General features: G+C 32.4%; 1 protein-coding gene across 11 annotated transcripts in view; it reads right to left on the reverse strand.

Moving 5' to 3' along the window:
* DMD (dystrophin) overlaps window positions 1-17155 on the reverse strand; it is a 1259796-nt gene that overhangs the window by 638767 nt on the left and 603874 nt on the right. For all 11 annotated transcript variants that reach the window (XM_082049442.1, XM_082049444.1, XM_082049438.1 and 8 more), the window contains one exon: window positions 3605-3799. In XM_082049442.1, the coding sequence (XP_081905568.1) occupies window positions 3605-3799 (195 nt within the window). The remainder of the gene's footprint in view (window positions 1-3604; window positions 3800-17155) is intronic.

A 17155-nucleotide genomic window follows, 5' to 3' on the forward strand; every position in this document is an offset into this window, starting at 1 on the left:
CTTAGAGGGATTATGCAAGAAGTTACATATATAAGAAACCTCTTTCTCAAAGACCCAGATGGCTTTCCATATTAAAACTATTACATCATTGAAAAATATTGTAGCTAAATGTATAATTATATTCTACAATACAATGTTCCTCCTAAAATTAAGAAGATTAAAGAAAAAATAAATGCCTGATATGGATATGCCCTACTACAGGTTTTCAGCATTAGTTCTATAAAGCAAGTAGCCTCAGAAAATAAGTTTTGAATTCATAGTTAATATAAGTAATGACCAAACACAATGATGCTGTGACTATGACCTCAATATTTAATATGAAATTCTATGAACACTTTATTACATATGGCTAGAAATGCACATTAGTCCTTCTAAATTTCAGGTAGACTGTATCATTTTAGAACACTCATTTTTGCTCTGTGTCAGCAAACAGAAATATGTTAGGTTTAATTTTCAAGTTAATGTATTTATTTCAGCAGGTATATTATCTCCCACCAAATAAACTGAGCTTGAACAAGACAAGTATCTTGCATGAGATAATCATCACAGAGGAAAACCTTGGCTTAGTATTAGCAATATAACCTGATTTTCTAACACCAGATGAAGTTGAATATATGCAGCTTTGTACATTCATTTAACTTTCAGGAAGCATTTGGAACATCCAATGCAAGTAAGGATAATTAGCTAAATTCTGAAAGCATTTTATCCCTACACTTGATTAGGTAATGAAATCCATCGTAATTACAACCAATTCTATATGGGGAACTCAAAGATAATGAACTCCATCAATATGAACATCATCGATACTAGACAGAAGTACCATACTGTTTGTGCTTATAACAAAATTTGTCCTATTTGAGAGTATATTGTTAAGCCCAGTTTACTAACCCTTCAATCTATGAAGCATGGTTTTCCATACAATGAATTGGACTTTCATCTTCAACAGAACTATAATATTTAAATTGTTTGTTAAATACTGGTAAGGGTGGTGATGAATAAAAACAGAGGTACTGTATGTCCTAATACTTAGAAAAGCTTGTAACAGAATAATGGAAATATTGCAATAGACACCTTTATGAGATAAAGAGACAAGACCCGGTTTCTCTATCTGATTTTTCCACTCCCTAAAACTTGAAATGAAGATAACATTCCTATGAGCTGGTTTCAGGGATTTGCTAAATGTGCCCATAAAACCATTATAATTTACTAAATGTTAGATGTTATCAGATTTTGGAAGCAAAACTCACATTTTGCTATTTTACATTTCTTTGATATGAAAAGTCAGTTCAAGAATTATGTATGACAATTAATAAAAGCTTTCTTAAATTTGTATTTGATATTTATCCTATTTGATAATGAGTAATCAGGTTTAAGTCCTACTATATGTATTTACTTTGGAGAAAAAATGTTCAAAGCAGTCACTTCTGAAAGATTCTTGTAAATAAACTTATTTTTCCTTTTAAGGATAATTAAAATGGATTATTTCTGAATGGGAGTGAAAAAATCCCACAAACTCAGTTTTAAAACACAGCGTTATTCATGACAGTTCTGTAATTTGATTCATGCAAATCTGTCAGGGATAAAAATCAACCACAATTTAATTTCAAACTTTTCCCAACCAGCTGCTGAACAATTTATGCACTACTTTTCTATTTTTACTGCAGGATAATGACAATGATGAATGCTTTTCCTTGGAAATAAATATTCATTAAGCAGGCTTGGATCAAAACTATACCCTTCCAAAAGCCCACAAATGTGCAAGATCTATTTGCCTCTTCTAAGAGATTTATTTCGGAGGAAGATGGAACTGTGCCCATAAATGCATCTCATAACAATTTAACAGTACAGTTAAATTAAACCTACAGCAATACTTACTTGTAACCTCAGTAATCAATATTATTAAAGTTGGTGTCAACTCCGATAATACCAAATATATGTGGGTGAACAACAGATTAGTTATGGATATAAATCAGATAAAGTTAGCTCACATATAAAGCATAAGAAACACAAAAAGGAAGTAAACTGCCAGTAAACTGGTTGAGGTAGGTCACAGTTTTTCCATCTAATCCAGTAATGAACATCAATTCATAGAAAAGGATCAGGTCATAGCTCATTAGCCACGATTTACAAAGTCTGTGACTTTTTTGTTGTTGTTGTTCAGAAGAATCACTGTTATCAAAAGGGATAGTTTAAAATGAAGAATGACAATAACAATCACGTTGTGTGCTTCCATACTCAGAACCACATCTATCTACTGGTACTAAATCAGAAGTGGTAAAAAGAGCAGCCTACTGTTATTTCACACAATCCTGTTATCAGTTATATGCTTCCTTGGCTCAAATACTTCACAGTTATACTTCACTAGACACTACACTGCCTTGCTGGGAAACCAAAACCACCCTAATTTTCAAGAGCTAATAAAGAATATCTACATGAATGCATGTGTGTGTATATACAGATGCCTAAAATGAATAAGATCTATGCATGTATAAGAATTATATATAGATGTGGTTCTACAGAAGCCAGTAACAGCATATGGATGCGGTTTTGTTACATTTCCTCTGTTGTGGAAAGAGATGAATGGGTTCCTACACAGAACAATTCGGGGCACCTAGCCAGAGCCACTGCCCTGATTCTCTCTTTAAGCTTCTTTCTTATAGCTGACCACAGGCATGTTCCAGCCTCTTTAGGCTAATATTTCCTTTTGTTAAAACCTTTCCTTCCCCAAAATAATAATAGAAAAATGGAAATGTGGTCTTCTGTTCATGCTAGATGACAATTTGAAATTGCTGTAATTACATGCAGGACTTAAGCATAATTTTTTACAATGCTTTCCTCACACAAACATTATTTTGCAAAAGCTGATAACTCATTCATCTGCTTAAGCTTACAATTTTAATCTTACTTCTTATGACAATTCTGTGTTGGAAAAATTCCACCAATTTCAATGGTTTTCACTGTTTCAAGTAATGAAGAAACAAGACAGCCATATTTAAAGTCATATCAAAAATACTGAATTAGCTTTTTCTTCAGTATATTATATACCTACTGGACAATATTTTCTGTTTAGGTGATGAAACTGTAATAATTGCACAGAGCACAGCCCCAGTCAGACTTCAAATTTTTTTGGTCTAGCACGGAATGGAACAGGTACATTTTACTTTTTTTTCTCTTTTCCTGTTTTAATAAAAAATATTTTTAAATCAAGCACTGAAATAAAGCTGCCACGATTGGGTGCAGATAGGGTTACTTACTAATTACTTCAAATTACAAACATGCAAGCAAAACTTTAACCACAAATTCACAACTTCATATATAACTGCCCCTCTTCATCCTTCCACTCCCATTCAAGTGTGTATTTTGCAGATAGCCTAATGTTCTTGTCTTCCAAACATAGGTGGAAAGAGATAAAAATAAACGAACTCTTCAGTGGTCTTATACTTTGCACCAATGTGCCTTCATATATAAACATCCATATAGCAACACATTACAGAGAGGGGCTGACTATAAAACAGATGTCTGTGAGACTGAGCGCAGGCTGCCAATATACAAAAGCCCAGAGATAATGGAAAAGTACCATTATAAGAAAATATTTCTGTCTTACCTTGAGACACTCTTCTTGTTTGAAGAGATCTTCACAATCTTTAGCCTGTAGAACAGGAGAATTAAGGCGCTCTTCTACTTCAGACAAGGCTTGCAGAAGGCGAAGAATCTCTGCCAGGTATGTAGAAGGCACATGCGTGGTTTCCCCAGTCATTGTTTCAGTCATCACAAAAGTTGTATCTTCACGAACTGTTTGCTAGTATAGATATACAACAAAATGTTTCCTTTAGTTTCTTAACACTACACAAACTTATAACTTAATGCAATTACCAGTTCACCACCCAGAAACAACTAAAAATAATTTCTAAGGACAAATGCAGGAAATATTGGAGGTTTCTGACACAGATCACTCACATTCCACTAATCTGTTTGAAATGGCAGTTACTAAAATTAATTCATGCAAAAGTATACAAAGTTTTCTTCCGCTTTCCAAAGAAATGAAGATAGGAAATACAAAAGCACTTTGAGATTATGGTGTTACTGAAATTTTAGTGCTAGTCCTTTCATTTTAAATCATCACACCTCCTTAAGAATCTGTCCTTTATTATAGAAATGCCATACATGTGAGGCCTAAAATACTAAATCATTTCAAGGTGTCAAGTAAAATAATGACTTGTGTAATAGACACAATTTCTTAAATATCACACATCAGAAAACAACTAGGTCAACTCAGCACGTTCAGCACTATAGTAAAACCTTTATCTTAAACAAGAAAGCGTAATTTGAAATTTTGTGACTCGAAAAGTTTTTAATGCAGCCATATTAAAAAAAAATATCCCAGCAACACACATCTTCAGGAAATTAAGATGTTATATATTTTTTTAATCTGGACAAATATGAAATAGAAACCCTATTCTGAAAGCACATGCATACACCAAGTGTAAAGAAATCCGAGACCATTTTAGTTCCAAGAAAACAGACAGCTGGTCTATGGCATTTGGAAAGATACTGACATATAAGGTCACAAAATAGTGACTGTTTAAATACATTTCTGATTTGATGTGTTTATGGATCATAGATAAAAAGTAATACTGAAAGTGTGCTCTGGCACAGGGAGAATTGTGATTGCTTCTTTTCACTAAACTCAAAATATATGATCACCAGCATCGCCATTAGGAAAGATAAAAATTAAAAGATATAAATTGTTTGTGATTTCAAAAACATAAGTTATTTTAAGTTATTTTTTATTTGTTTCATCAAAGCAAATACGTTTCCTAGTGTGGGACCAAGATCCATTGTGTTTGATGTCTGCCTCAAAAATCAAAATTTACTTATTGTGGACCTCAAAGAAATTCTACAACAATTGCTGGTAAACTTTCTTTCCAAAATCATATTATTTAGATGCTCCAGTCCTAATACAGATAATGGATTTTGAAGCCATTTACGTGAAAGATAACGGATCAATGGTCCTGAAGAAAAAAACATAATTAGATAGATTCACAGTATGTAAAAGAAAACAAAAAAAGAAAACAAAAGAAAACAAAGAAAACACCTCAGCTAGGTGTCTCATTTTAATTTATCTATTTGTCCCATCCATCCTTTCATGACGTTTCTCTCCTCGGTTACCAGGCTGAGTCATCTGATTCTTCAGTTTTCTTTAGAGTCTTAAAATATGCATATACACACTCTAGAAGATGTATGCATGTCACATATAAAGTCCATAAAGTTATCTGTAGACTCTGTGATTCTGCTGCATTTCTTATGCAAATTTAATTGCTTTGCTTACACTTTTCTCACTAAATGACTTTCTCAGTACATCTGCTAACACTCTCTAATTACCATATCACTGCTATAATTTTTATTATTTAAAATAAATTGCCTCAAAAAAATTCTGTTTGCCTCCCATGTTTCACAAATCACATGCTCTGCAAAAGTAAGAGTTTAACCCAGTAAACCTAAAAAAAAAGCTGTCCTAGTTGATTCGAAAATGACAGATTCTCAACAGGACACTGAGGCAGGCGGAAATACATTTCCAGTCCTCAAGTCTACACTGTGACACTTCTACATGTAGCACAGAACTTTAGACCCACATGAGGAACTTTTAAACTACAACTGTGTTTGAGAAGACAGAATATTTCTAAGACCATTCTAGATGTGCAAGGTTGTTCACTCAAAATGAGGTCACATGAATATGTAAAGTGACACACAAAATTTAATTACTTTATATAGTTTTATTAGTTTAATCTATTTTTTCAACACAAATTTAGGCTAATAATTATGTCTACATGTAAACATACAAGTAGACATGTGTACATAAATAATATTGTGCCTTCTTGGTCTAAATAATTCTGGAAACTAGAAAAAAGACAAGTTGAAATCAGATGTGTAAACACTTCATGGATATCATGCTTAATTATTTACAGTAATGTCAAATTTTGGTATCTTTCAAACACTGCCACAAAGAACTCATATAAAAGCACTCTTCAAGGCAAAATTAATTGAAATCTGAAGACAGGACTGAATTTTGTATGACATACCTGGTTTAGTAATCCCTCAAAATATGTGTAATATTTAATGTATGCAACCATTCCACCCTTTAGAGAAAACTCTACCTTCATATTTCTCATACCTGGACAAGTACTCATATAGTTCTACAGGAAAAATGACCGTTAATGTTTATACTACTAGTTAAACTGTAAAGTACTACAAAAAGTTAAATAAATAAATAAATACATGGGTTCATATTTCAAAGCAGAGGTCTACCAGAATCTGCCCTCATATTTGCCAACATTATTTAACATCTTATTATAAAAAAAAGTGGAACAATACAAATTAATTAGTTTCTGAATCCTTTTAAAATAAGAGTTGGAAATTTGATACAACTTCAGAATTCACAGAATTATAGAATCATTTAGGTTGGAAGAGACCCTCAAGATCATCGAGTCCAACCATTACCCTAACTTGGGCACTAAACCATGTCCCTAAGAACCTCATCTAAATCTCTTCTAAACACCTTCAGGGGCAGTGACTCAACCACTTCCCTGGGCAGCCAGTTCCAGTGCTTTGCAACCTCTTCTGTGAAGAAATTTTTCCAATATCCCAGCTGAACCTTTCCTGGTGCACCTTGAATCCATTTCCTCTCATCAAATCAAGGATTAAATGTCTTTGTCTTTAGTAGGTTTTTCAGTATGTCATGGGTATTTCTTTCCTTCTATCTTTCCCTCATTGGCAGTAGCATAGCAGAACTAAAGGCAGAAGTTGGCATTTTGCACTAAGAAACAAAGGACAGGAATATCCAGAACTGAAAATTTTAATCAACAAATAAAGGGAAAAGTTTTTGGCTTGTCCCTATGTTCACTGAAATTGCCATGTTGTAGAAGATACAATGGTCAGAGTCCTTCCTTATATTCTTTACAAGCATCTTTGCTAGAAATGCATAGCTGAAACCAGATCATAGACTAAAACTGTAATAAGAAAAAAAAATATATATAAAAAAAGGAGATCGTAGCAGCTGGAAACCACTACTATTAAAAATAATATTCATTCAATAAAGATATATGTCATTGCTAATGCCAAAATGGTTCACCAGAAGCAGGGCAGGTTAACATTTCATGAGGATTAAGAATAAATAAGAAACCAGAAATTAAAATTTTAGATAAAGGTTTAAGAATGGTTTTGAATAAGTTGAATCTGACAAAGTAGCAGAATTCATTAGATAGTTACTTGAAAATATACAAAACCAAATAATATTTTAAAATAATACATATTACAAATAAACTGTTAAGAATGATGGAGAACTGCTGGTGTAAATGGCCATTTTCTATATTATTTCCGCAAAATACATTTTTATTGATTTTATTTTCTTAACTTTTACTCAATTGTTGGTGATATACCGATGTGCAAATTATTTCTAGTCTCTGAAAAAACTTTTTTTGTTGTCACTAGAAGAGTAAATTGAATTCTCTTCCCCATCATTACATATTTTTAATTAAACCATAGGATCTTTGCACAAACATGACTACCTACTTGTGACAAACTGATTTTATCAGCAGTTAAATCCTAGCAGGTGCAACATGAAGACAAGAAACACATCCATGAATTGGCCCTTACAGAGAAGACCAATTAGAACAACAAACAAACCAAACCAACCAACCATCAAAACCACAAACAAACAAAATACATGAACAATCCTGATTTTGCCTACAATCATAAACATTCCCCCAAAAAAGAATCTGATTATCTGATGATTACTACCTACATCTAGAACCATATTACCTGGTGGGGTCAGAGCTAACTAGCCTTTGAGACTTCTAGTTTTAGCACTGGAAAACTCAGTGTTAAAACACATTTCTCCCATCTCAGCATATCCATTTATTTTCCTCTTTCTGCAGAGGGAACAATCCCAACATCACTTTAACTTTTCAACAGTTTACATCCAGAAAGCCTCCAATCTTTTCGTGTTAGGCTTTGACAGATATTCCATTTTTGGTCCCTGTCTCACCATAGGCCTCCAAACTTATAGTGGCCTTAGTGCACTGTGCTTTTGAGATAATAACTTCACACAAACAGAATACGTGGGAGGAGTAAAGCAACAAAACACACCTATTGGCACCACTGTATCATGACACTACTCCTAGCAGCATCCTGATGAGGAGTTCAGGAAAACCAAACACACATGTACTGCCTCCTCCTGAAGTGTATTCATGCTTGAGAAAGTATTTTTTACAAGCAGCTGCAAGATACATGAGAGTGCAAAAAGTCAGTCATCAGGGAGGAATAAACATAGATGTGGTGATACAAAAAATAGACATGCCTCAAAGAGGCTGGTAAACTTTGGGACAGTTTATTGCTTTCTAGAGAAAAGTCTACATTATATTTGCTAGCCTATGTTTAGCATCAATATATTAAATAAAGAATTTAAACCGCAAAAGTATGATCAAATGCTGCCAGAGATCAATAAAAACGCTTTCAAGTACATATTTATATGTAAAGAAGCTTTTATTCACCCCTTCCTATGGCAACTGTGAGTGATGTCAGCTAACATTCAGAAAAATAAAATGCATCTACAGTGTTGCTAGCACATCTTGCAGGTGTGTATATATGCAGAAGGTACATCAAAATTATACTGTTAACATGGAATTTGCGTTATGAGGTTGGATGGCCTTGGTCAATCACAGGAAAGTTATCTATCAGTACAAAAAGAAGCATCTCTTTCAAATGCAGAGGCACCTAAATCCTCACTACAGGATTAAAAATTTATAAAATGCTTATGTGTTCCCATGAAGGCAAAGACTTAAAAGGCACTTGGCAGCATTAAAATCTATTTAAAATATTTTAAAATAATATTTTCATGTAAGTATGTAAACATTTTCCCATATATGTGATGTTTCTATTTATGTATTATTGCAGTTCACAAAAGTCTGCATGTTGCAATACTTAATACATGCATTTTAATGTTTGTGTCTGACTTTATCAGTGACATATAAATACATGATGATTTCCAGCAATGTTCTTGAACAGAATGCTTTATGTCTTCACAATACTTCACTGCTAAGGCATACCTCACTGGTTGAGAAATGCTGCATTAAAAGTTTTTATTCTGTGATAAAATTAATCTATTTTATCTATACACAAAAATAAATAAAGCTAGTTAAAATTAAACTACTCTTAATAATATAATTAGTTAGAAAACATTTCAGTAAATTTTACATGCTAAGAATAGCAATAGAAAATTGCAGGATTTGATTTTTGAAAAGCATCAATCAACAGGCATAGGTCAATGTGAACTTACTTCCACTATTGTATTTTCGACCTTCATAAATTGATTGAAATGCAAAGTTTTCTTCCATAAGAAAAGGTCTGTTCCCTGTAGTTTTAGGCTTACGTTATAAGACCTCTCCCAAAACCTCAGATATTCATGCTACACTCTGATGAGCTCTGTGTGGTGTATTGGATAGATACCTGTAATTGCTTGTGATAACTGTGGTTGCTTGGCTAAAAGACTTTTTTTTTTTTTTTTTTCAATCCTGTGAGGTAAATATATAATTTTAAAACTGTGACAAAACACTCTGGTGTGGCTGCACACCCTCTGCTCCACACACCCTCATGCATTTATTGCTCTCCAAAATGTCAAATATACTAGGTCAAGTGGCAAAACGAACAGCTTCGGCAATCCCTTTTCCTTTCACAGTTGCTTAACAGTGGGGTTGGTTGGTTTGTTTGTTTGTTTGGGGATTTTTGGTGTTTGTTTTCGTCTGGGTTTTTTGTTTTTGGTTGTTTTGGTTTTTTATGCTGGCTTAGTCCAGATATGGACTCTCCTCAGGCAGAGGCATTGCTGCATACTGACCTCAGCTGCAATCTATTTGAAAATTCATCCATTGCTTCTTAATAAAGGACTGCTACCATTCACGCTAATAAGAGACTAACAAAACTAGCACCAACCAGAAATTCTAGCAGTTCTGCTGTTAGCTTTTAATTGTGAAAACTTCCATTGGTATCTATTTGTTAAGCAAAGAGAAAGAAAAAAACATTGTAATTATCATGAGGCTGAGACATCAGACTCATCACTGTACTGTGTTTGATATAAACCAGCCCTTCCAGAAAAGAAAAACAAACAAACAAATAAATAAAAACAGCCAACAAAACAAACAGAGCACTGTGCGTGTATCTTATGCCGTAGATGCAATGTTACCATGTCCTGAAGAAAAAAAAAATATCTATTGCATTATGACACAGCCAACTAATTGGAACTACTGGGATTTAGAAAATGTCTCATCTAAAATAATTTATGCATATATGTTAATTACTTCTGATAAAGACGGCATATCTCAATGTTAATAATTGCAGTAGTTCAAAATTAACAATTAAAAGGAAATCTGTATGTCTGTCATGTGACTTTAAACACATATTTATAACATTAGAAAAAGGGATTATTAAAAAAGACTATACCTCATAATCATTCAACAATCGCTGCTCAGACAATGTACAGTCACAAGCATTTTTGAGAGAAGGTAAGCCTGTATCTACCAATGAGTCAAAAGTGACAGCCATTCTCAGTATTAGAATTCAGTAAATAAGCAAATACGTAGGTACCCATGTCACAATTTGGAAAGAAAAATATCAGAACACATTGCAAAATCTACATCCTAGGCTGGTTTTCAACAGATATTTACAAATGTTATTTTGAATTTTTTAACATTTATGTCTGTTTATATATGTTACCTTCCAGTAGACAAAATGTATTTGAAAGTTTTTGTATGCTAACTATAGAACATATAAATCCATGGAGCTGCTAACCATTTCTTATATTAATCTTGAAATATTTTTCACAGCTGAAAATATACATACAGATATTATAAAGGAAATCTCACACTAAAGAAAGTATCTAGTTGACACTTTAGAAGATTAAACTCTTCTACACAGGCCTATATCCTTGTAACCATGATGTTGAGTTGTGACAGCGTTTATTGATTCTGTTAAACCAACATTATGTACTCAAATTTCACTGCACAACAGGAAGTACTGGAAAGATTGGAAGGAATTTCAAATTACTTTTTACTTAAAATAGAATTTCAAAATTGTTGTTCTCAGACAGTGGTAAACTACAGAGGAAAAATGGTGTATATAGTGGCAGAACAAGCTTCTACATGATATGCTGAAAGCAGCCTTCGTAGGATAAACCTTTGATCAATGCCAACTCATTTAATGGGTGATTTATTAAGACTAAGAAGTGCCCTCATCTTAGCATTTATGATGCCTTGAATAGTAACGTGTAACTCCACTGACTGATCAGCAAGGAACCAATTATTGTTAAATATAGCACAGATATGTTAGAATACAGTCCATCTGAAATTGGCTGTTGATTTGTGATGCTAACTTTCCAGATATTTATGCAAAGTACATCTGTTAGATGTTTGCTGGGATAATTTAGAAAATAAACTAAAAGTACCATTAAAATACCACATAAGTGTTGAATGCTAACAGCTTTAAAGCATAAAGACCTAAACCTTAAACATTGACACCTTCCAGAAATATTAAAAGGCATTACCTAAGTATTTTCCATCTTTATTTCTTAAAATAACTTAATATACATTTATAGAGATTCAATCATATGGAATAATAATAGGTTTTGTCACTTAGGCTGATTTTGTTACTCCAAACCACAGACTTTTTAAAAAAACAATGTGAATGCAACTGCTGTTAATCTAAGCAGTTTTTAAAACTAATGAAATATACATACATAGATGTACAAGCACTCACACTGAAACTTACTTTTCTCTGCACGTTTATACTCAGAACATCCATGCAGTAAAAAAAAAAAAAAAAAAAGTGATGCTGACATCCTTAATTATAGACAGGAGATGAACATCATCTCTTCAAAAGATGCTGTCACTTAGGGCCAGACCAATCTGCAGCAAGTCTTCTCCCTTATTATTTAATTCAATATTATAGCCAAGTAATTTTGACACCAAATACTTCACCATGTAATTTATTATGTTAATAAATGATGATATACTGTATCAGAGAAAATAAGATGGTAATTTGCTGCCTTGTTTCCCAAGTAGCTAGTTAATTATAAGGAAGAAAATACTATATTAGTATAATGTTCATTTTTTTTTTTTTAAGAAAATTCAAAGAAGAGACAACTGGGTTCTATGTCACACATCATTCTTTAAGCAAAGGCTGTTTAGTCTTGTTTCCACCTCAGCCATACAGAGAACAGTTAGAAAAGCCTGTGGCATAGCTAAGACTACATTCTTATAAGTGGTTCATGTAACTCAAAGACAGCATTCTAAATCATCCTCAGTCCAAGTTGCAGAAAGAGTTTTCATTCCTATGCGATGAGGTTAAGATGTTGAGTTTCACTTTTAAACTAGAGAATGTAATTCAGATCACTTCACTAAAGTTTATAACAAATTCAAACTGGCAGAGAAAAACAGTTTTTGTGAAGTTCTCTCACCCATAAGACAAGATTTTTAACTTCAATCTATTAAAATACTGCAGATTTGCAGTGATAGTGAATACTGTACAGAATTAATATGGAAATATGAGAGAAGATAAATACGCTTTAGAAGGAAGAATTCAAAATAGTGTAGTAAACTGGTGGACTTTTACAAAAGAAGGCTACAGATAGTCTTCACTTAAATTACTACAACCCTGTATACATTCATTTTAGACACAGAGAAGGTAAAGCGCATTTAAAAATGTATGTCTCAAACTAGCTCCTCTTCAAGTATATCAAAGACAATATTAATCTTCAGCGTATTTACCAGAGCTTTCTTACCTTAAATTAGACATAAAATGACAGTATTTGAAAAAAAAAAAAAAAAAAAAATTTGGAATGAATTTTCTAATAGCAATTTCCAGGTTGATAGATGCCAGAAAATGGATGCAAATACGTAGCTGATTCTTTTTTGAAAGATTCTCATTCATCCTCACCCTTTCGTAGTCTGCAGTCAAAACAGCCCAGTCTTTAGCTGTGCTGTGTAAAGCTATTTGTTTAAAAAAGCTGCCACTGTAAACGTCAGAAAAGTTAAATGGTGTCACAGGATCACCTCTGTCCTGGCCTTGAGAAAGAGAAAGCACATAGGTGAAAGAGATACTAATCCATCACTGCATAGTTCTTTTCTTTTGTCCAGTAGGTATTTTCCTATTTCACTTTTCTAATGCTTTTTCTCTCTTTACTTCATCCTCACTCTCAATCATTGTAGGAATAATGAAGAATTAGTTAGCCCCTTTTTCTTGGCAACCATTGCATGGCTATTTACTCAAAGAAATATTTAAGCAAGAACAAGAGAACAAAACCACTCCATTCCAATGCTGCTTTTTGTGAAAACTGTGGAAAATGTTCAAAAATAATGGTAGCACTGAAGCATCCACGTTATTTAGATGCAGATCGAGAACTAGGAAACAAAGTCTGGTGTTTATCTAACTATGACAGATATATTTTGATTAATGTGTTAGAAAATAACTTTATATAAAAACATATTTTAACAATTAAACAAAAAAACAAAAAAAAAACAAAAAACAAAACAAAACAAAACAAAAAACAAACAAAGAAACAAACAACCAAAAAAAAAAAGGATAAAAGAAAACAGTTTAAATTTCATTAAATGAACTAAGTGGAGCTCCACAGGGAAATATTAACTGAAAACTGCTAGATGCCCTTAAAAGACTGAACTTGAACAAACTCTTGAATTTCAGATGTAAACTTGATCGGTCCTTAATCTGGTTCCAGAAGTTGATCGCATACTGTCTCACCTGAAGTGATAATCCAACTAGGAGACAGGTATTTTTAATTTCTGAATGCTTTACAGAATCTTAAAAAGACCAATGTCTTTTATTTGGAAAAATGAAGCTTATAACATTTATTTCATAGTAAGTACTAAGAGTACTAGTATTTTACCTATATTGAATTGCTCAGACTAAATGACTTACTTACCTTAATGAAATAAATACATGTTTTGTATAACTATTGTCCTTATTCATACTTGTTCAATGCATGGTCTAATTGGTACAAAAAAGGTAGTCTCTCTTGACTTTGATCAACTTTATTATTTTTCCTAGTATGGCCAAAATTCAGGACCAAATATTTCAGTAGTAAAATGACCATAATTTTCAATAGAATGTTTGTGTACGTCACCAACGAAATTACTGAAATGAGTTAGATAAGTGTATTTTTTTGCTCATATATACATGAACAGGTATGTTTGTTTCACAGCTGTTAATAGGTTGCAAGTACAATATTCATCCTGTCCTAAAAATATTTACAGCATAGTTTGGCATATGTGATGGCAGAAAAAATGTTGGATAGCTTGATAGAATATGGCAATAGGACTTATGAATTAACAATTTATAGTGTAGGCTCTGCATGTGTGTTCATCTAGAAAATGTCCTCTTATCAGAAAAGCCTTCAATCCTCTCTACACACAGAGTAACTTCAGTCAGCTCATTAAAATCTAAATTGAGCCATGACATAAACAAGCTTACAGACTGCTGAAATGAAAGCATGGAAATAAATCAATAAATCATAATTTAAAAAATCTTCTCTAAAACAGGCATTAACTAAAGCAAATTTAATTAAATGTAATATAAGTATATAAATAACTGATTTTGATCCTGATTTGAACTAAACTATCTGAATCTACCTTTTTCTCTGCAACAGATAACTATTTTAATTGCCCTGGAACAATGGCATTAACTGTTGAAATAAAATAGAAACTGGAAGATTTAGATTCAGAGTGCAGCAAAGGGGATTGATAACTTTTCTGAAAATACTGTGTGACTGCCAAGGCTTAATGATTTTAGATTCTGCATAGTTAACTTAGAATTACATATCCCTTGACCTCTCTAGTGTTATAGTTTTTCCTGAAATAACTTTTATTTTAAAACAAATGTGTAATTTTAACATGCAAAAAAATGGCATAGTCCTCCAGGATTAAAATTTAATGGCTTGTTTTTTGAAAAGTTTCTTAAGCTTGCATGAATTTCACTGGGATTTAGTGATAATTATAATTTTAAAACATGATGGAAAATATTCCACTCATTAAAGAGTTATTTAGATTCCATAACTGAAGTAACTACTGACTGATTTCAAACAGAAATTTTTAGCAGAAATCAAGTAGAACACTAAACTTTTCTTACCACGGGAATCTGAAATCTGCCCCATCAAAAACTGAATTTTCTGTAGATTGTTTATTTTACCACATGTGAATAAAGACACTCGGTGGGAGAAGCAACTTGTAAGACAACATGAACTCAAAAACCCTTTTCCCACTCAGTGTCATTTTAGGTTTTGTGTAGTTGTATTTACATATTTGTGTACCATGTTTATTCTGTTACTGCAATACGCCCACCTTTCTCCTTATAGAATGTCACACATTACTCTCTGGCAATTTTCACATACAGAGGTGACCACTATGCAAAATTGAATAATGTCTCAAAACTAGCATTAAACAGAACATGCTGTGTTTGAGTTTATATAACTACATCATGCCTTATTATCAAAAGTAGTGACAGAAAAAAATATTTTAATGTATATACGCCTATATGTATTTGTTAATTATTTGCTGGAAGTTTACTGCTGCATATTTGTGAGACAATGAGAATTCCATGAGAATCTACCATTCTAGAGAGTATCAATTCTTATATGGTTATGGTTCCTATATCCTTCTGACAGGTCTTCCCAACAAATATTGAGGAAAAATAAAATCCAGGGGAGCATGGTCATTCTAATTTCATACTTTGATATCAGAAATATATTAGTACCAGCAAAGTAAGAAATGCAATTCTGTCATTAAGCCACATAATCAGAGGTCTTCTTAGTGCAGTCTTGCTATGTTTATTCAATGAATCATAATGAATTTCAAGATACACAGTACAACTAAGTCATCATTGATTTCTGTCAACAAATTACTATTATGTAAGTCTGTTATTGAACACATCATCAATTAAACGTAAAAAATGCAGCATTTTTCTATTTATTTTGCTTTAAAATTAAATTCCTTTCATATTTTTATTACTTGGGTCTATTTTGAGGTCCCTTCCAATCCCTAACATTCTGTGATTCCATTGGTGGTTAACAGAAAAACTCTGTGAAAATCGTTTTTCCTGGTATATGCATGTGTTCAAGTGAACAGTTTTAATTTTCATTTTTCTTTTCTATTTTAAACACTTGCACAAACAATTAATCCTCACAACATCCCTGTGAGGTAGGCACTTAGGTTGTATAAAAAAAAAACAAAAAAAAAGACTCAAGAGAAATTCACTGATTCAGCAAAGCCAAAACTAAGACAGTAACAAGGCAGTTATATGCCTCACTCTAATTTCAGCCATGAAAATATACTGCCTCTCACTAGTTTCAGTAGCTTCTGTAAACCTTCTAAAATATTTCATATGATTATCACCCTTAGACATTGTCATCAAAGATATTTTTCATAAGAAACGAGAAGGATACAGTAATTACTCTGTACACATGAAAATTTCATGGAATAATATCCTCATTCCACAGATAAATACTAAAAAGCAGCCTTCTTGCATGAAATATTTGAGCATATTTAAAAATTTAGCCATTACAAAAATATAAATGTATTATATAAATATTTTAACAATAAAATACATGTAATGGTTACATGTTTGTTTTTTTTTTTTTTTTAAATGACTGTATTTCTTTGATCAATTCAAAAGAATATGTGCTGCTGTATCTACCTTATATATTTTAAAGAAAAATATGCTAATGTATAGTTTTCTTGATTTGCTAGTAAAATTTTATGATGGATATACTCATCCTCTGTCATGGTAAGTGGTATGTCGCATAAAAAGCACAGTGACAGCAGAATGTTTTTATATAAATTACATGCATGCTCTTATTTCTTACTTGATTATCAAAGGAAGAAATATATTCATTATACAAAAAGACTCATTTACAAGACAAAGTGAAGCCTGCTCTAGATCCATGCCAATATAAATGACTTACAACTGATTACATCCATCAAGTTTAATATAAATCATAGTAATCTGAAAAGTGTAATCAGATGGAACAAGATTTAATATCATACAAACCAAAGTTAACGTTTCTTTGATTGTTTCCATTAACTGCATAGCTATCCCAATC

The sequence above is a fragment of the Streptopelia decaocto genome (assembly GCF_964273445.1).
Source record: "Streptopelia decaocto genome assembly, chromosome: 1".
Classification (NCBI taxonomy): Eukaryota; Metazoa; Chordata; class Aves; order Columbiformes; family Columbidae; genus Streptopelia; species Streptopelia decaocto.